This window comes from Quercus suber, unplaced genomic scaffold (genome assembly GCF_002906115.3).
Source record: "Quercus suber isolate HL8 unplaced genomic scaffold, Cork oak 2.0 scaffold_270, whole genome shotgun sequence".
NCBI lineage: Eukaryota > Viridiplantae > Streptophyta > Magnoliopsida > Fagales > Fagaceae > Quercus > Quercus suber.
Window position 1 is genome coordinate 515351 of NW_027069726.1, and position 20056 is coordinate 535406.

The following is a 20056-nucleotide window of genomic DNA, read 5'->3' on the forward strand; positions in this document are numbered from 1 at the left end:
AAAAAAAATGTCGGCAAATTTTAAAATAATTGTTTACTCTTCAATACGGAAGATAGAGGGACCATCCTCAAGGAAAATGCCACTTGCAAAATGAGGTACTTGGTTTTGTGTGTGTGTGTGTGTTTGTGTGTGTGTGTGTATGTTTTGATTGATTGATGGATCCGATTTTCCCATCCTGCTTGCATTTTTCCGTCTGTCATTTCATGGGTCTTCTTGGCCACTGTCAAGGTTAACACACTTGAGAATCCTCTCATTATGCCTGCCAGTGTTGTGTCAAAATACAAGTCATTAGTTCATCATAAGGATTTGGAATATTACCTTCAAATATCAACTAATTTCTGCTGTCCCATAAGGACCATAGTGTTGCATCCATGGTGCTTTTAAACAGCGGATTTATGCTCCTGTACTGCTCTATTCCTTGTAGCCACTTCCCAATCCAATGTTGGATAGAGCAAGGTTGCAAAAGAATTGAGGTTTGATCTTTGATCACAACCGCATGGCTTTTGCATGAGGAGTAAGGACAGGATTAAAAAAAAGGTGTTAACAATCTCTTCGCCAGACTGACACACATCACACATACTTTATCAGTCACTATGTTCCTTTGAGCTAAACAGGATTTCACAGAAAAAAAAAAAAAGCATTATTCAACAGTTTCCGCAGGAAGATTGTAAGTCTGTAAGGGATCTTAAATTTCCGTAACTGTTTCAAACCTCACCATCCATGCTCCTCCAATTTTTACCCTGCTGTGACGGCTGGATAATGGATTTGTATTCTTTTTTAACTTCATAGTTTCTACTGATGGATAGAGGCCAAATGAGGTTGTCCTCCCTCTTTGTTCTTGAAATGGGAATTTCGCTCATGGTTTTTTTAACTACTTCAAAATTATAAACTTCGGTTTGGTGATTCCTTGTTCCAAAGTTCTGATGTATGAGGTCAGCTAGTCTATTAATTTAACACCCAACCCTTCCAGCTGAGTGTTATCAATTTTAGGAGTGAACCAGGTTGCATGATTTATCTCAATGCTTTTGCCTATGCCTATCCTCCATTTGGCAAGAGTTAAGAGGGGAATTTGTGTTGAGCATAGACTTTTCCAGAACTAGAAATCCTAAGTTTTTAGTTTCCCATCAATGGGGGAACTATTAGGGAAGTATTTGGCCTTCACAGTTTTAGACAGAACAGAATTGGGTTGGCTGGATAGTCTCCAACCTGTTTGGCTAACATAACTTTTTTCAACCAAGATGCCTTCCTTATGCCTAGTCCTCCATCCCTTTTGGCTGACACAAAGCTTCTAACTCAGTAGGTGAAGTTTACTTTTGTCATTTTAATGCTCCTATCAAAAGTTACAAAAAGGGTTCTATCCAAAGCTCTTCAAACAAACTCAGGGACCTTAAAACATGAAAAGATGTACAGGGTAAGGGAATTTAGGACAGATTTTATTAAGGTTAATCTACTCGCTTGAGAAAGGAGCTTAGTTTTCCATCCTTGGAGCTTCAAGTTCACTTTATCTAAGAGAGTTTGAAATTGGAAAGATGTATTCCTGCTTTAGTTGAAATTAAATCCTCGGTATTTCCCTGGTTGATTGACACTCACTATATTTAGAGCTTTTTCCAACATGGAGATAAAATTGTTTTATGGTTATAGATATACATAAAGTAGAAATAAACATGATTAGTTTCTTATGTGTTGTATCTTGGATTTTCCAAATAAATTCAACCATGTATAGTTATATTGACCAATGAACCATATGATTGAATTTAATTATATGTAAAAAGATAACAATATTTATGTAAAATGATTAATATAACTATGTGGGTGAATTTTATTAAAAAACATAATATAAAACACCAAATAAACTATAATTTTGAGTTTGAAATATGTTGATACCCTTTATGCTAGGAAAAATACCCAATCCAGGACTTGGAAAGCAATAAAAAAAAAGAACTTATTTGTGACAAAGTTTCTAGATGGCTAAAATAGGTAACAACGGTGGTCTTTCCTTTTGGCATGATAAATGGCTAAAAGAAGGGTCATTCAGAAGCTTCATCCATGGCCCTTTAAATAGAGAGGGCCAGCTACAAATTTCCAATATCTGTTTTATTGGGGATTGGAATTTTAATTTCATTTCCATGACTTTGCCCCCTCCCATCTCTCTTATAATTAAAGCCACTCCCATTAGAAAAGTCTCTGCTTAGTGCTACCATTGACAAGTTGAGTTGGATCTCCTCTGCAGCTTTGACCCTCAAAAATTGGCTTTTGATGACATGGATGCCACCTCTGACTCCAATGGCAAATGGATTATGAAACTTTCCACTTGACAAAATTCAAATATTTCTATGGAAATGCTTACATGACAGCCTGCCTATTAAACAAATTTTAATGAGCAGGGGCTTCTTAAGCTCCAGTATTTGTGATCTATTCAATGAGGAAAAATTTAAGTATAGCGCTCATGTTCTCGGAGACTGCGCAATTGCCAAGGAGCTCTGGTTAATGCTGGAGTATCTCCTGCAAATAACTCCTTTAACTCAAATATTTTGGAATGGTTTTAGTCCAATGCCCTTAGCAAAAAGACTAGTGTTCCTAATCAGGTTCAGTGGTGCAATTACTTCTTATTTGGAATTTGGTGCCTTTGGCTTCAACAAAAGAAATTTACTTTCAACAATCAAACCGTCAATCCTTCCTTACCTGCTGAAGTTGATAAGCATATGCTGGAATTTACTTTCTGCATTCAAGATTCTGGTCTTGTTAGAGAAAGAAACACCAAGCTCGTCAGATGGGAAAAAAAAAAAACTGGGCCTAATTGTGTTAAACTCATCTATGATGACTCATTTGGAAACTTTGCAATGGCTGGTTGTGGGGGCATCATTAAAGATAGCTAAGGGAGTTGAGTAAAAGGCTATTCTAGAGAAGTGAACATTGCCTCTAACATTGAACTCTGGGGTCGCAGAGATGGGCTGCTATTAGGATCCTAACTCAACTTTAGTGCCATAGAATTAGAGGTAGAGGGTGTTAGACAGTCCCAAGATTTTGTTGTTTTTTACACCCCCTTCTTATGTTGCTCTTAGTTATATTTAGACCATTTGGGAATGCATTATGATAGACATGGTGTGTCTTGTATCCAAATTATTTAGTTTTTCATGCAATTCCTTTATTACCAAAAAAAAAAATGTAACTAAGTTATAGGTAGTGTTGTTGTTGTACATGTTGCCACATTTTAGATCTTTTTGGTTGTTTTTTGCTAAGTAAGATGTAAGAGAGGATGAATTTTAGATGCATAATCTTGGAAATGAGTATTTTAACTTTTGAGGTTGCAACATCCACCAAAAAATCTACATTTCTCTCTCACAATTTTTTAATGTGAGAAGCTTATGGGGTTGTTTGAAGGATTTTTTTTAATTATTAAAAAAGTAAGAGGAATGAGACTATGAGAGGATAACAAAAACAATTTAAATCACTTAAGATATAAGTTTGACCCAAAAAGAAAATTAGTGTTGGACCAACCAAAATATAGGAACTGTGTCAACCAAATACATTGGAACAACCTAATCAAGTTCATGGCAAAAGGTGAACTTATCATTAGCTATTGTTTAATGGTTCAATGAACTTCTGTCCATCCACAGATTGCCACCTATTATTCAAAGCCTTTCAAATCAAATAATATAGAAAGATTAGGTGGGAGGGTATTCAGCATTGACCAATCCAATAACCTTAACAGGAAGTCACCACTTCATTTCAGTGGGAGCACGTTTAAAAAAAGGAAAAGGAGTGTAGAATATGCTTATGTCTCTATAGTAATATCTCTTTTGCTTTTGATTAAAAAAAAAAAAATTTATTTTGACAATTTTTTATATTTTCTTAAAATAATTTATTAACAAATAATCTTAAAATACCCGTTAACTGAACTCTTTTATAAATACAATTTCTAATTTAAGACATCCACGACAAAATAATTATTTTTTATTCTTAAATTTTGACACTAATTAGTTCTTAGTTTAGATGGGTTCAAACCCACGATGATTGACGGTTCTTTATCATATTCTATTCAGGCGGAAAGAGACTTCACGAGTGAGTTAATTAAAGCAATCTTTTATCACCAAAGGCTATATGGGTCCATTCGTAATAGCGGCGGCGAGAGTGCTGCACTTGTACATCAAAAGTCTTTATTTGCAACAGTGTCATCAACAACCGACATGCATTCACAAGACAGACACGTGTCTCATTGGCACTATCATTGTGGACAAGAACAGTGCCCATTCATCAAGCACTCTAAGCTACGTGTCACTCCCACACATGATAATTCCAAAACACATACGTTGACATCTCAATCCGAAAACATCAAAAACAATCTCTGAAGCAGAGTCAGCAAAAAAACATAATAGTAACTAGGGTCCCATATCTCTCATGGCATACTTTAGTGGGTGCAACTTGCAATTAATGTTTGTGTGCAACAACAACCTCTCTCTCTCTCTCTCTCTCTCTCTCTCTCTCTCTCTCTCTGGCTTTGGCTTTGGCTTTGGCTTTCACTACTTATAAGTACCAAAGTGTGTTTTGGTTTACACCACTTACATAATCACATTTAGTCTTATGCTATGGCTCGGACCATAGAGCCACTGATAGTTGGAAAAGTGATTGGAGAAGTGCTTGACATGTTCACTCCAGCTACCAATTTTACAGTCCATTATGGGTCCAAACAGGTTGCTAATGGTTGTGATATCAAGCCCTCTATGGCTGTGGATAGGCCCAAAGTTCAAATTCTTGGTCCTCGTGTCTCTACCAATCTCTATACTCTTGTATGTAACTCTTTCTATTTTCTTCATTTTAAAGTACCTTGTGAAAATTTGCATGTTTTTGTATGTGAAACTATAATGATTTTGTCTAATAGATAATGGTCGATCCTGATGCTCCTAGCCCTAGTGAACCATCATTGAGAGAGTGGCTCCATTGGTGATAATTTTCTTTTACCCTTTCTTTAATAGAGAAAAAATGTGAATTATTGTTCATTGCAAGGATACAATTTTTAAATATGCTTCTACATGTTGCTTCATTATTCAGGATTGTTGTAGATATCCCAGAAGGGTCTGATGCCACCAAAGGTTTAATTTTGTTCACCATTTTATTTGAAGTATGAATTTTAGTTATCTTAAGGTATAATGTTGTAAGAAAATTTATCTATATGGTTTGGATTGTAGGAAAAGAATTGGTACCTTACATGGGACCAAAGCCACCAACAGGAATTCATCGATATATTTTTGTGCTGTTTAAGCAGAAAAGTGAAATGATGGTGGGCTGTCCACCTCCAGATGCCCGTGGAAATTTTAGAACTCGACAATTTGCTGCTCAATATGAACTTGGCCTTCCAGTTGCCGCGGTGTATTTTAATTCACAGAAGGAACCTGCAACTAAGAAACGTTGATCAATATGTTAGTAGTTTGATGGTGTGTATGCTATTCGATCTTGTATGAACAATTATCCCGTATGTCCGATATACTATACATCTATCTCTCATAAATATGGGTCTCATGCACGAATCTACGTGTGGAGTCCATTTTCTCGTGAGTTATATGGAGAAAGTGTAGTATACTGGCTACGATGAATAATTTCACATTTTGGTATAGCTTTGGCTAGCAAAAGGGTAGAATTTAGATTTGCATGGTTACTTGTATGCTGGTTTGGTTTGTGTAAGTTTCTTACTTGTCTTGGATTTTTAAAGTTGATGAAAAAGTACCCCCTTCCCTTCTTGTTGGAATTGCCAGGAAATTATAGGATAATGTTTTTTTTTTTTTTTTTTTTTAGTTCTTGGGTGATAATTGATTGCCATGATGACATAATTAAGAACTTCCAATTAGTTATCGGGGACTAAAATAGTAAAATGAGCACAACTTTTTGGAACATAGTCCCAAGACTCGTGAGCAACTTCGATTTTGCAGTGCACCATGGCAATTGACAATTGGTTGATGCTCCTTTTGATTATCGCATGATAGCAATGTGTGCTTTTTTGGTTCTTGAAAAATCAAAAGGTGCTATGTGCCGCAGAAAGAATGGCTACACTAAAATAGATTGGGCAGTTTCGTATCGCTTCAATTAACTCTAGTTGGCCGAAAATCTGTGAGGCCTAAAGTTCATTACTAAGCCCAACTGCGAAGTAAGGATTTACCATACATAGCGTGTACTTCAAATGCAACCCTGGTGACCATGCTTAGTTGGGTTACCTTTGCCCAAAACTCATTGAAGTGAAATGATTTCCAACCTAGATGTGGAGTAGTTTGGGCCAAATCAAGCATTGGATTGAGATTGTGGATGGGCGCCTAATGTACCAATACATGCATTTTAAATAAAGTGAAATGATGTCCAACCTTGGTTGTGGAGTAGTTTGGGCCAAATCAAGCTTTGGATTGAAATTGTGGATGGACTCCTAACGTACCAAGACATGTATTTATCTTCTTTCATTGTCCATCTATATATCTTCTCTTTTTTTCTTCTTCTAATAATTGCCATGGCACCTATGTACTCCATGACTATTTAAGTTTTTGTATTTTTTGCGTCTCTCTTTTGGTATAAAAGAGATGCCATTCTTTGTAAATAAACTAATGAATGTAAATATAATCTTTTTTCTTCCCTATGGTCTCTCTTTCAAGCAATCTCTCCTTTTGTATTTGTGTTATTGGAATCAGAGTCAAGGTTTCTTCATTGTTGGAATTTTCACATGTGAAAGGATAATTTGAAGTCCAACATTGGATACTGATAACAATAATGAGTGATTGATATAACATAATTGAATAGGTTTCAATCTTTCAATCAACTTAATAAGTAAAGTTTCTTGTCGTTAAATAAAAAATCTAAGATTTGAATGTTGCATACACCAAAAATCAATTGGTATTTTGCTCCTGTATGATATATTAGTTTCTCAATTGAAGTGTTGTATCATAAATTCAATTTTTTCCACTATATTGCATATCATGTAAGTTTGTATTATCTATAAAATTTATTTAAAAAATTATATATATTAAAACGTTACGTGGGACATATTCCATTAATAATTATGTGTGCCGTGATCTCTATTAAATCTAACTACATATATCAATCAAAAAAATAAATTCACAATATCTACAATGAAATTGATTGCACTTAAAAATTATATTTTGTTTGTATTATTGTGGTTCTATGAATTTCATAGAATAAAATTAATGAAAACAAAAGGGGGAAAGAGAATAGATAATCAAATGAAAGAGATTAATATATTTAAATAATAAAAAAAAGATAAGAACTATTTATAAATAAGGGAAAAAAAAGTATATATGTATCATAAGCCTATTTTACTAGAAATGCCAATTAAAAAGTTACATTTAATTGGGATCAACCAATCAATATTGTCACATATGCAAATCTATCTACTCATATCTAGGCCTGTTCAAGATCTGATTGGTGTCGATGAAACCGATTGGGGCCAAACTGTTTCGACCGCTTCAAAGACCCACTGTAGGTGTTTGGCACGATGATTTGCGTCAATCTAGGCAAATCGAAGACTGCCGGTGTAGCACGTGGTGTGGCTATTTTGCACTTTAACGAAAAACCACACTGCACCGGTATATATATATACACACACACACAAAATAATTTAACATATATCATATATTAGTGCATATAGTTTTATGTTTCAGTAGAGAGAAGAAAACTTAGACAAGGCATGAAAGTAAAAGACACAAAGTAGAAGAAGAAGAAAACGGTGTTGTGTGTTGGGTTAAGAAAAATATTAAGGTTTTTTTTTAATTTCTTTTTTAAATTATAAAATATGGTACTAAAACAACGTCATTTCAGTATTTGATATTAATTTTAATATCAATTCCAAAATGACATCATTTTACAATCAAATTTAGAAATTTAAAATTTAAACGACTTTGTTTTGGTTGGCTTAATTTTAAACCTTAGGTTTATTTACGTTGCCCACCTCTCTCTTTCTATCTCTCGTCAGTCTCCCCCAATCGCCTCTTCTCTTTATCTCTCTTCTCAACCTTTGCCGCTTGGTATCACCACAATCTATAGCTCGATGCCACGTTTCTTGTAGTTTCACCGTCTCCACTCTTCTTTTTGTCACAACATTCTCGGGAATTTTTAGTAATGCTTTTGACTTTAGATGCTCCTACTAGATTTGTTTATGTATTTTATTTTCAATAGTTTTGTTTGATCTTTTATGGGTTTGGTTTGGTTTTTTTATTTATTTATTTTTATTTGGATTTTTTGTGATTTTAAATGGGAGTAAGTTTGACAGAAAGATTGTGAATCTGTTTGTACTTAATTGTTTGTTTTCTTTTGTTCTTTTTTTTTGTTCTTTTTTTTTTTTTTGGTGTGGAATATTTGGATTTTTAAATGATCATGTTGTGGTCTGGGGTTGTTAATTGCATTGTGTTTGGTTCTGGAGAGAATGAGGAATTAATCGAACTAACTGCACTGAACTGATATCTTGCACCTCACCTTGTGTAGTCCGATTACCACTTACCAATCCTTCACAGATGAGGTGCAGTTAGGGATGAGGGGAAACCACCCCTGTAGGTGCAGTGCAAAAAAGCCCCCCAAAACTAATTGCACTGCACCGTGTACAACCCTACCCATATCCATGTTTATAGCGACATAAAGAAGCAAAAGGGAGTTACATGAATATAATGAGTAAGAATCAATATTAGTTTGGTAAGGTTTTACCCACACATTGACTCCCATCAAGAGAGTTTGAATGTTTAGACTCAATCTCACAATTATTTCACTTTCAATCACTTTGTTTATCATTCCATGAGATGTGGCAGGTCCTCCAAGTGGGAGTGCCAACTGTGTGTCTAAGTATCTGTTTGGATAGTGCTGAAAAGCACTATGTCTACATTTTTTTTTTTTTTTGAAAAATGCGTTTTAGCAAAATTTATGTTTTTCTAGTGGGTTCCGTGCACTGTTCATGAGACCTACAAATCTCTTTTTTTAGCAAAATTTTTATTAAAAATGGGTTCCACGACATTGTTGATACGTTTAAAAATTATTTTATTGCAGTGTTTTCTGTTTTCAATTTTCAATAATAAGTAGTATTCGAACACACTTTAAGTATACGTTCTACTTGATTGCAAATGCATGTCACATTTGTTGAAAGAATACAAAAAAAAATGATGAGATAGACAACCACAAGTGCAAACTAAGAGTATAAAATATAAATGCCTTCCTCCTCACTTGACATAGGTATGCAATTACTAATATTATCACTAGTGCCAACTAAATCGTTGGAGTGCTCACCCTTAGCTAGATTTCCTTCAATTGTATTCTATTTTTAGTTGGATTTGCAACACTCGTTTCTTAACTAAATTCCCTCCAATTGAATCCTATTTTTAGCTAGATCCACCACTATTTATTTATTTGATTTTTAAATATCACATATCTTACATCTAAATAAAAATTAAAGTCAATTAGCCTAAGGGATATATGTGTTCATCATGTACCGGAGTTTGCTGAAGATACCTACCTCATTTGTGAGAGGGTACACTGTATATCTTAAATTCCATCAAAGATCTTTCAACCCACCTAGAGGGCGATTGATGACCTCATACTAAAATTTTGGCAAAGATTATATGTGAATTTTATGAACCAAAACTTGCTAAAAAACCTTATGAATTTAAATAATAATAAAAATACCATTTGTATATTAATATCTCGGATTGGGGCAAAATCAAGCATAGTCTCTAAATCAAATTCGTCACTGCTGCTATCATTCATATTCATTGTTTCGTGTCTATTGAAGTTTTCCCAAAATAAGAGTCAATTGACTTTCCAATGAGCTTTTTTAATTGTTAGTTTTGGGTGCATGAAAATCATTCAAAATTGAAAAAGTATAATAAGATTAAGAGAAAAAAAAAAAAAAAAAAAAAAAGGAAAAAATCTTCCATCTCTCAACAACTTCGCTGGGGTCCTTCTCAATTCTCCCCTTCATTCCATAAATTATGTTAGGGCACAACTTTTGATACAATTTTGGGCTATAATTCGCCACATTGCAAGTTGTAATTGATAATAATATGTTAATGAGTTACATAAAGATACATTCTTACCAATCACAACTTACTATATAGAGAATTGTGATACAAATTGTACTAGAAGTTATACCCTTGCATAATTTTCATTACATAAAGTTCGCCACCAACTTTCTCCATTTACTTTATTTCCATGTATCCCAACCTTTTTGGTATTGTCTATTTATTAAATTTCTAATTCAAAATTATTAATATTATTTGGGGTCTAAGATGAAGCGCTTGGCGTGAGGTCCACGTGAAACCAAAGGTTTAAGCAAGGCCAGCACTACCAGCACGCACCGCCATAAACTACTGTGGGTCCCAACGGCGAATCCCTCGTCCCAAAAAAAAAAAAAAAAAGAGAGGAGAAAAGAGAAGACCCCAAAAACTAAAATCGCACCGTTTCTGCCATCAAATTCTCTCTCTCTTTCTCTTTCTCTCTCTCCTATGGTGGCTGAAAGCTAAACCCTAGACGATGAACAAGGCTGAGTCTCCGACGAAAAAATGCTTTCAACAACAATAGCAACAGCAACAGCTACAACCATTCACCACCTGCGCACGTTAGCACGGACCACTCCTTTTAAGATTCTCATTCTCGTTCTCTCTCTCACGCGGCCGCCATGTCTAGGTTCGGCTTTCTCTCTCTCTCTCTCTCTAGCTCGAGATTTTAGGGTTTATTCCTCAAATTTCGGATTTTTATTTTTCCGAGTTCGCGGTACTTTGCTGACTCGTTCCTCCTTTTTTCTTGGAATCTTGGGAAACTCGGTGCAAATATCAGTATTTGTATTTTGCAGTTCGTTGCATAGTTTTCTCATTCCACAATGTTGAGGGATTGACTAAATTTTGTATATGAATGTAATTTTTTTTTTTCTCTGGGTAGTGTTTGATTTATGGTTTATCTTTGCTATTTTAATGCAATTTTAGCTGATTTCCTTTGTGTTAATTGAAAATATTTTAGTGTTTTACTTTTCGATTATGGTAACCCCATTTTGTTGAATCTTAATGTATTTTAGTTTATTTGAAATAGTTCATAATGGGGTTGAACCAAGGCAACAAATTAAGTGTATAATTTTTGTTTTTTTCTTGGTGGATAAGTTAGACATGCACCCAGTAGGTCTTGAAACCAAAATCTCACTCTTCAATTCTATTATTATGGTAGGTGGAAGTGCGATTTGGGCTAGAGCTTATTGGCAAATTTTAAGATTTGAATTGAGGAGGTAGAGTGCATCAGTAGAAGTAGTCATTGGCGAATTGAGGGAACAAGAGAAGGTTGAGAAAGACCAGAAATAATATTATTAGTAGTTTAAAAGGACATGTTATGTTAATTAAGGTAGCAAGTAACAGAGATTATGACTTTAGATAGAATAGAATAGACGAAAGAAAACATGTGGTCGACCCAAACTAATGTTGTTGAGGACCTATAGCCGACCCCAAAATTTTGGGACTAAGGCTTTGTTGTTGTTGTTGTTGTAATCTAAGAAAGTCTTTTAAGCTTCATGGGTTACTAGATATTTCAAATTTTGAGGTTACTATTATTTTTTGTATTGGTAAATTACACATGCACCTGATTGGTCTCAAACTCTTGATCTCACCCTCTACCTAGCACTTAAAAGGGAGGAGGTGCTACTTGAGCTAGTGCTCATTGGCATTTTGGAGGTACTATTATTTTTTGTGACAGTTTTAGTATTTCGAATGAAAGGGCCCTTGCCATTAGCCAAGGGCTGAAGTTATGGCGAAAGAGAGATTAATATGCTGAAGCGTGCATTCTCATTTTGACCTATCCAAAAAAAAAGAAAAAAAAGAAACATGTATTCTCATTTTGGAATGGTTCTAATGTTGTACTTATTTTGAATCGTAAAAGGCAATAAGGTGTGTTATTAACTGAATAATGAAGATATGTTAATTTGTTTACTTATTTTAATGATTTTTTTATAAGTAAAATAATTGGGATTGTAGGGATATACAATTTATTTTATTGATTATAATTAGTTTAAAAAGATTTATGATTATGTTAGCTGTTTTGTAAAATTTTGCAAAATGTTTGTGGCGCTAAGTAACATAATTCTGAAAACTGCAGACTTTTGATGTTTCGAAATATAAAGAAAGTTGCGAATTCGGTTTTTAGAAACCTAGGGAGGAATTATCCTGAAGTAACTAAGCACACGGGTATTTCTACAGTTGGGCTGCATCTACCACAATACAATTTATACTCGTATAATAGGTTTTCAAGTAGGGGGAATGCTTCATTATCATTGTATAACACCAACAAGAGTTTTGGCCACAGTTGTTTACACAGGAATTACTCTGCCGTCTCTGGAAGTAGGATAGTAACAAATCACGCCCAGGTTGCTTGGAAAAGGCTTTACCAAATATATTCTTCCAATGGTCATTCTTTTACCCACTTAAATAGGATTGCTCAAGCAGTAAGCTTGGCCTTGACACGCTCTCACTTGCTAGTTCCTGGTATTTTTGCCTTCACATGTGGACAGCTAGCATGGGCCCAGAAAACATTGGCAGACACGGAATACTACCCATCACAGAACAGTTTGTATATGCTTGCACAAGATGGTCATGCGTATATGACCTCATTACTGTTCTCAGTAGTAGAAGGCGTAATATTGTTCCTGAGAGCTCTCTATTTATCAATTTTGTTTTCGCCCAGCATCATGATGGCACCATTTGCAGATTCTTTTGGACCTCAGTTTAGAAAAATGTGGCTTCAGGTTGTTCATCGGACGCTTGAACAAGCGGGTCCTGCATTCATAAAATGGGGACAATGGGCAGCTACTCGACCAGATCTTTTCCCTAGAGATTTATGCATCAAGCTTTCAGAGCTTCACACCCAAGCTCCTCGACATAGCTTTGCCTATACAAGGAAAACTATTGAAAGATCATTTGGTCGCAAGCTCTCTGAAATTTTTGAGAATTTTGAAGAGGAACCTGTGGCATCTGGAAGTATTGCCCAAGTGCATCGAGCTTCTTTGAGATTTAGATACCCTGGTCAACAGGCGAAACCCATGGTAGTTGCAGTAAAAGTTAGACATCCTGGTGTTGGTGAATCAATCAGGAGGGATTTTGTGATAATGAACTTGGTAGCAAAAATTTCACAGTTCATTCCTACTCTGAAGTGGTTGAGGTTGGATGAAAGTGTACAGCAGTTTGCAGTTTTCATGATGTCTCAAGTAGACCTTGCGAGGGAAGCTGCTCATTTGAGTCGATTTATTTATAATTTCCGTAGATGGAAGGATGTTTCATTCCCTAAACCAGTGTATCCACTTGTCCATCCTGCGGTCTTGGTTGAAACTTATGAACAAGGGGAAAGTGTTGCACACTATGTTGATGGGCTTGAAGGACATGAACGGATTAAATCTGCGCTTGCTCATATTGGGACTCATGCACTTCTCAAGATGCTTCTGGTAACATTTTCTATTTGGATTTGACATGGCTTGCATTGATTCTGTCGCTTTGGCATTTGGTGATTGCATTGCATTGACTTTTTAATTCTTGATTTTCATGTGAATCATGTGATGGTTTTATGACACATAAAGTCTAAAGATATCTCTATTACTTATCCCCCCAAACAAAATAAAAATAAAAATCTCTATCAATTAAAGCTAATGATTTTCTAATGATTGATGATATACCCTGAAAACATCCTGAATAACCTAGGCAATCAATAATTGTCACGGTATGATTGAGTCAAGGACCCCCAGTTTCATGCTATAGTAAATGTTTTTCCTAGGTTAAGATCCCCAAGAGAACCCCAGCTCCTTCATATCAAATTTCTATAGGATAATTACTAGATGCCCCTTTGGCTGTGCATGCCTTGCCTCCTCATTCATAGTGTCATCCTTTATTTATTTATTTATTTATTTTTTTGGGATAAGTAGTGTCATCATTGATTACTCTGTCTAAAACTCTAAATGTCTAGTTGTAATTGTGAACATCTCTCTCTCTCTCTCTCTCTCTCTCTCTCTCTCTCTCTCGATATTTATAAACTTACAAATAATAGAAGCATAGCATACCTAATATAGAAGCATATTTTCGAGGAAAATGAAAGAGAAAAACGAAGAAAAAGTGGAAACTCTTCCTTTCCCTCTTTTGCATTTAATGCACTGGTGATTTAATATGTTCTTGATTTTGCATTCTTGTTTCTTCTTTTATAATATCATTTTCCAGTTGTTAATTATTAGTTGAAGTTAGTTATTAAAAAAAAATATATTAGTTGAATTTCTGAGGTGGTTTTGTTTGGAATTTAAGTACGATATAGTTTTGGTTTCCAAGATATCAGAATTTTTTCTTTCAGGTGGACAACTTTATTCATGCAGACATGCATCCTGGAAATATCCTTGTACGGGTACCCCAGAGCAAGTCTCGTCGAAAAGGGCTCTTCAAGAGAAAGCCTCATGTCATTTTCCTTGATGTAGGCATGACTGCTGAACTTTCTCAAAGTGATCGAGTAAACTTGGTGGAGTTTTTTAAGGCTGTTGCCCGTCGAGATGGCCGCACTGCAGCAGAGTGCACACTGAGATTATCAAAACGACAAAACTGCCCAAATCCCAAGGCTTTTATCGAGGTAAGATGTTGGGGACAGCTTTATTCTTAGGAATGATTGTTCAAAGTCTGTGTAGGTATACTCTCTACATAGGACCATAGAAATTTAATTGTATATCTTTTATAGTTTTATGTATGATAGGAAATCATCCCTCCTGAATCATATGCGTCTTCTGTGTTTTTTTTTTTTTTTTTTTTTTTTTTTTTAATAGTGATGAGAAAAGAAAATGTGTTTGTAATTTTCTAAATAGTTATGAGGATAAATCATGGTTTCTTTGTTTCTCTAATAATTACTCGGTAAATGAATAAGAAATACTTAAATGTGGCACTTAAAGTATGTATTTATACTGAGTATTTTCGTTATTTATTCAACGACTTCATTTTCTCCATGACATTCTAACATTAGTAATTTCTTTTTATGCTAAGTTCATCCATAATATATACTTTTGTTATATGATCTTTGATTGATTTTGTCCATACAAGTTTTCTGAATATATATTTTTTAAAATTTGTTTTTAATTTCTATTGTATGATTTTTGAATATTTTTCTGCACACAAATTTCCTGAATATCTTGTTTTAACAGGAAGTGACGGATTCATTCACTTTTTGGGGTACTCCAGAAGGTGATTTTGTCCATCCTGCCGAGTGCATGGAGCAATTGCTTGAGAAAGTTAGGCGTCATAAAGTCAACGTCGATGGCAATGTCTGTACTGTGTTGGTTACAACATTGGTTCTTGAGGTAATTTCTTACTTCTTTTTGCCATATCAGCTCTTGTATGACATGCCTGTTATGACTACCCTTAATAAGTGAAATAATATAATTTGATTTGCTGACTAAGTGCCTGTTTTTGCTGAAAGTAGTCCTCAGTACTAGTTGATGTAATGCATTTTGCTGATTTTGGTACTTGGTTTTATATTGTAGGGTTGGCAGCGTAAACTTGATCCTGCATACAATGTGATGCACACACTGCAAACACTTCTACTCAGAGCTGACTGGGCAAAGTCTCTTTCCTACACAATTGAGGGGCTGATGGCCCCATAAAAAGGTTCTTATATGTTGATGCTCTTGAAAACAATTTTGACAATGCTGAAACCTAATGGTATACCAGTCCTAAGAATATACATGTTTGTCTTAGGTTTGTTTTGTATTTTTTTCCTGCTGCCTTTTTGAAAAATTTTGTTTTTCTCCCATTCATTTTGTGAAGGTCTTATCCTTCTGTATTTAACTTGTTATTTCCCCCGGCAACTGCTGTTAACTCATGCCTCACAATTGTCAAGCAGATACAGTAAAAATGAGTAATATACAGAAAATAAAATGGTTATTTGAAATTCTTTCATTCTTAGCCCACCTTTTGCACAATTACCATATTTTTATGTGAGATTGTAAGAAGAATAATTAGCTCAGTTTTATTTGAACTTCTGGTTAATGTATCTGGTTCAACCATTATTTAACTTGTATAAGTAGGGTATTGATAATCCTGTAGTTAACTAGCTTAGTTGGCTTTGAGAAATCTTTGGATCGATCATACAGTCGAATGATGGCAAATTTCGATGAAATATAGCACCAACTAAAGAAGACTAGTATTTCTTGTTTAAGCAGATATCAAGTTGATTGTTATCTAATTATTGATGCGACTTCCTCCCTCAACACTTGGCTTGATTCTGTTTGCCATGTCGATGCACGGCTGGAACTGATCATTCAGATTTCAGACACAGCGGTGGCCTACCCAGTTACCTTCATATATATATATGCTTTTTCTATCCATCTTGCTATTTGACACGTTTGTTTAAAAATATGTAGTTGAGTAAAGATAGGACTTTTAGCTAGCTAGCATTATATTGGGTCATTTCTGAGGTTTTGGCTGATTTTTGTAGCAGCCTTTTGCAGGCAAAGTTTGCTGGATTTAAAAATTCCATTGCCATAGTGTTTTATTTTGAGGTGTTCATGTTTGTGATTTTTCAACAATAATCAATGACTGCATTTTCTTTGTACTTCTCAGAGTTCGTAGATGCAGACTGGGGTCTAAGCTCCCATAAGTGTCACCCGTAGCTGTAGAGTTCCTCCTGACAAACCTCTTCTGCTGTCTCCTAAATTTACTATAACCCGTTTTTGTCATTTTCAGACCCAAAAATAAAAATCCATTTACTTAAAATTGGTCTGCTACTTCAGACTGGGTTTGGATGAGGGTTAATTGCACATGATTTGAATGATAATTACTAGAACATGTAGGCCCACTGGGTTGAAATATAAACCGAAGCCCGTCCAAATGGAAATGGGTTGTATCAGGCTGGGGAGGCCTCCAGGCCCATGCTCTGTTCTACGTATTAGCCAGCTGGCCAGGTACAACATCTCGAATTGAATTGAATGTCACAAATCAGCTGAGCTGGGTGGTTGCTCCTATCTGGATCAGATGATTTCATTTTCATGAGGTCCCTAAATCAACCACCCTTAATTAATAGTAATACACCACTACTGGCTGTGTGTTCTATGGAAAGCTTGTAGTTACTAGTTAGGGTTTGTTTAGATACTGTTTATTATTGAAAACACTTTAACTAAATAATTTTTTAGCGAAATAATTTTTAAATATGTGAGTAGCGTCATGGAACTTAGCTTTAAAAGGTTTTTTTTTTTTTGTTGAATTTCGTACTTACAGATCTCGTAAACAGTATATGAGACCCATTAATTTTCAGCAAAACCCAAAAACGGAACGCACCCTTAATTAGCCAAATCAATCAAAATAATAATAAATAAAGGTTCCTCTCTGGCAACTTTCAATTTTACCTGCCTCAATGGACGTTAGTTAATGTTCCTTCCACTACCTGTCCTACCTACCGTTCGCTTAACTCACATGCCTATTGCTAGTTTGCACGTCTCACCTTAGAAAAAGAAGGAACATGGAACATTTAACATGATTTTCTTTTTAATAATTGAAAATAGGTGAAAAATACATTTTAGTCCTTATATTTTTAAGCTATTCTCATTTTAGTCCATATATTTTATTTTTACCCTTTTTAGTCCCTATCTTAAAAAATGCTTCCCATTTTAGTTACTGCCGTTACATACTTACATCAGAAACGAAAAAAGTTGATGTGACAAACGGCAGGAATAAATAATATTAAATTAATATCCACTTGGCCTAAATTAATAATAAAAAATGTTTTTTGGCATTAAAAAATGTCACGTCAGCATCTAAATTAAAAAAAACTAATTTATTAATTTTAACTAATTAAAAAAAATTAGAAACAGAATTAAAAACTAAAAATCAAATGAATTGAGATTTAAGTGTGTCTTGAATAAGAACAACAAGAACACAAACCCAGATCCAAGAACACAAACCCAAAAATTTTTAAAAAAAAAGGAAAAAAGAAAAAAAAAAGAAAAAAAAAAAAAAGAGAACAAATTAGACATCAATAGATTGAACTAAGAAGATGAAAGATCTGGGTTTTAATCATAGAGCGAGATCTTCTTCTTCATCGAGCCCTTGGTCGTTGTTGTTGTCGTTTTCGTCGCTATCGGAGTCATTGACTCAAGGCTTAGCCGAAGGACCTTTCTCCATGGCATCCATGCGCTATCGAGGTTGGGCTTAGGGCTGGGCTTGGATCAAAGTCTGGGTCAGGGTCTAGGGCTGGGCCTGGATCTGGATCTGGGCCGTGGGTGGAGCAAGCAGAGGGAGCGGTAGAGGGAGAGGCACAGTAATGGGTGGGCTGGAGGGGATCGACAGTGGGGTGGTGGCGGTGGTCTCGACGGGAGAAGAGGAAGAAGCAGCAGCAGCCATTACATTTATTTAGTGATTGTGGGTGAAGGATAAGAGAGGAGGTGTAAGGTAGCAAGAGAGAGAATGAGAAGTTGTGGTGGTAGGAGTGGACATAGTGGGGTTGAGGGAGGGGTGTAAAACTTTGTTCAAATCCAAGATCTCGCTCTGTGATTATAGCCCAGATTTTTCATCTTCTTAGTTCAATCTCTTGATGTCTAGTTCGTTCTCTCTCTTCTTCTTCTTTTTTAATTTTTTTTTAAAATTTTTGGGTTTGTGTTCTTGGATCTAGATTTGTGTTCTTGTTCAAGACATACTTAGATTTCAATTCATATGATTTTTAGTTTTAATTCTGTTTTTAATTAGTTAAAATTAATATATATATATATATATTTAATTTAGATGCTAATGTGGCATTTTTTAATGCCAAAAAGCATTTTTTATTATTAATTTAGGCCATGTGAACATTAATTTAGTATTATTTATTTTTGCCATTAGTTCAATCTCTTGATGTCTAGTTTGTTCTCTTTTTTTTTTTTCTTTTTTTTTTTTTTTAATTTTAAATTTCTGGGTTTGTGTTCTTGGATTTAGGTTTGTGTTCTTATTCAAGGCACACTTAGATCTCAATTCATATAATTGTTAGTTTTTAATTAGTTAAAATTAACAAATTAATTTTTCTAATTTAGATGCTGACGTGGCATTTTTTAATGCCAAAAAACATTTTTTATTATTAATTTAAGCCACGTGGACATTAATTTATTATTATTTATTCCTGCCGTTTGCCACGTTAGTTTTCTCCGTTTTTGATGTAACGGCAGAGACCAAAACGGGAAGCGTTTTTCGGGATAGGGACTAAAAGCGGTAAAAATAAAATGTAGGGACTAAAATGAGAATCGCCTGAAAATGTAGGGACTAAAAGTGACTTTTCGCCTTTTTTTTTCTCTCTCCCTGCCACGGTCTTAGCATCATTTGGGCCTTTGACTTGATGTATGGCTTACCAATGCCGGATTTTCCACAGATGCTGATATGAAAGGTTTGTTGGTGCAGTTAGTACATTGGAATTGCACTTCAAATCCATGCCTTCATCATCTATTAGGCACTCACCTGTGCCATGATTGTGACGGAGAAAGCATCATTCCCATTTAAATCTTCTCATTTTCTCTAATTTTAGTCTAGATCTAAGAATTGTAGCGTTTGAATGAAAAATCCAATAATCTTATGTAAACCACTAGGAACTCTTTTTATTCCTCTTTTTCAGCACTGGAAGTCTACGAGAGCACTTACTAGAGTGGGTTAGGGAGTTGGGCACTAAGAGTGGTGTGGCTGGTGGTACATTAATCATAAATAAATAAAAAGATGGCGACGTAGTGGTGGTATTGGAATGAATGAATGATTGGATTTGATCACTCCCACCATTTTATTTAATTGATGTGCACAGCTGCACGCTACTTTGCAATCTCAACAAATGCCATTGGATGAAATGAAGAAGAAAGGAACTAAGCAAGGCTTGCTCTTCCACGAGTCTATTTAAGCATTTGAAATGGAACAAGACTGGTATTTGTTCGAGGATTCTGTTAACAGGTGCCATTAGAGCAGTTATTAATAAACTATTTTAAAAGTATTTAAATCTGTGCCACGTTTCAATTGGATCAATTAGTACACTTCATAAGCTTATGCAACACTTAACAGGCATGTCAACAAAAATTTAACGAAGGAGA

General features: G+C 35.0%; 2 protein-coding genes across 3 annotated transcripts; both read left to right on the forward strand.

Moving 5' to 3' along the window:
- Positions 1-4400: 4400 nt before the first annotated feature.
- LOC111989487 (protein MOTHER of FT and TFL1) lies at positions 4401-5743 on the forward strand. The gene is made up of 4 exons (XM_024021270.2): positions 4401-4787; positions 4880-4941; positions 5050-5090; positions 5187-5743. Exons 1-4 carry the CDS (start codon positions 4587-4589, stop codon positions 5408-5410), a joined length of 528 nt encoding a protein of 175 aa, XP_023877038.1. The 5' UTR covers positions 4401-4586; the 3' UTR covers positions 5411-5743.
- A 4531-nt stretch (positions 5744-10274) lies between these two features.
- On the forward strand, positions 10275-17171 carry LOC111989493 (uncharacterized). 2 transcript variants are annotated; one of them, XM_024021281.2, is made up of 6 exons: positions 10275-10659; positions 12109-13447; positions 14338-14607; positions 15170-15325; positions 15509-15632; positions 16587-17171. In XM_024021281.2, the coding sequence occupies exons 1-5, from the start codon at positions 10652-10654 to the stop codon at positions 15626-15628; spliced, it is 1893 nt and encodes a 630-aa protein (XP_023877049.2). In that variant the 5' UTR covers positions 10275-10651; the 3' UTR covers positions 15629-15632; positions 16587-17171. The 2 variants fall into 2 exon arrangements, with proteins under 2 accessions (XP_023877049.2, XP_023877048.2); XM_024021280.2 differs by lacking the exon at positions 16587-17171 and having other exon boundaries at positions 10276-10659; positions 15509-15923.
- The last annotated feature ends 2885 nt before the right edge of the window (positions 17172-20056 follow it).

Coding starts and splice junctions, on each gene's coding strand:
- LOC111989493 (XM_024021281.2), top strand. Junction 13,448..14,337: donor CACTTCTCAAGATGCTTCTG/GTAACATTTTCT, acceptor TTTTTCTTTCAG/GTGGACAACTTTATTCATGC. Junction 14,608..15,169: donor ATCCCAAGGCTTTTATCGAG/GTAAGATGTTGG, acceptor TTGTTTTAACAG/GAAGTGACGGATTCATTCAC.
- LOC111989487 (XM_024021270.2), top strand. CDS start 4,587: ATGGCTCGGACCATAGAGCCACTGATAGTTGGAAAAGTGATTGGAGAA. Junction 4,942..5,049: donor TTGAGAGAGTGGCTCCATTG/GTGATAATTTTC, acceptor TTCATTATTCAG/GATTGTTGTAGATATCCCAG. Junction 5,091..5,186: donor AGGGTCTGATGCCACCAAAG/GTTTAATTTTGT, acceptor TTTGGATTGTAG/GAAAAGAATTGGTACCTTAC.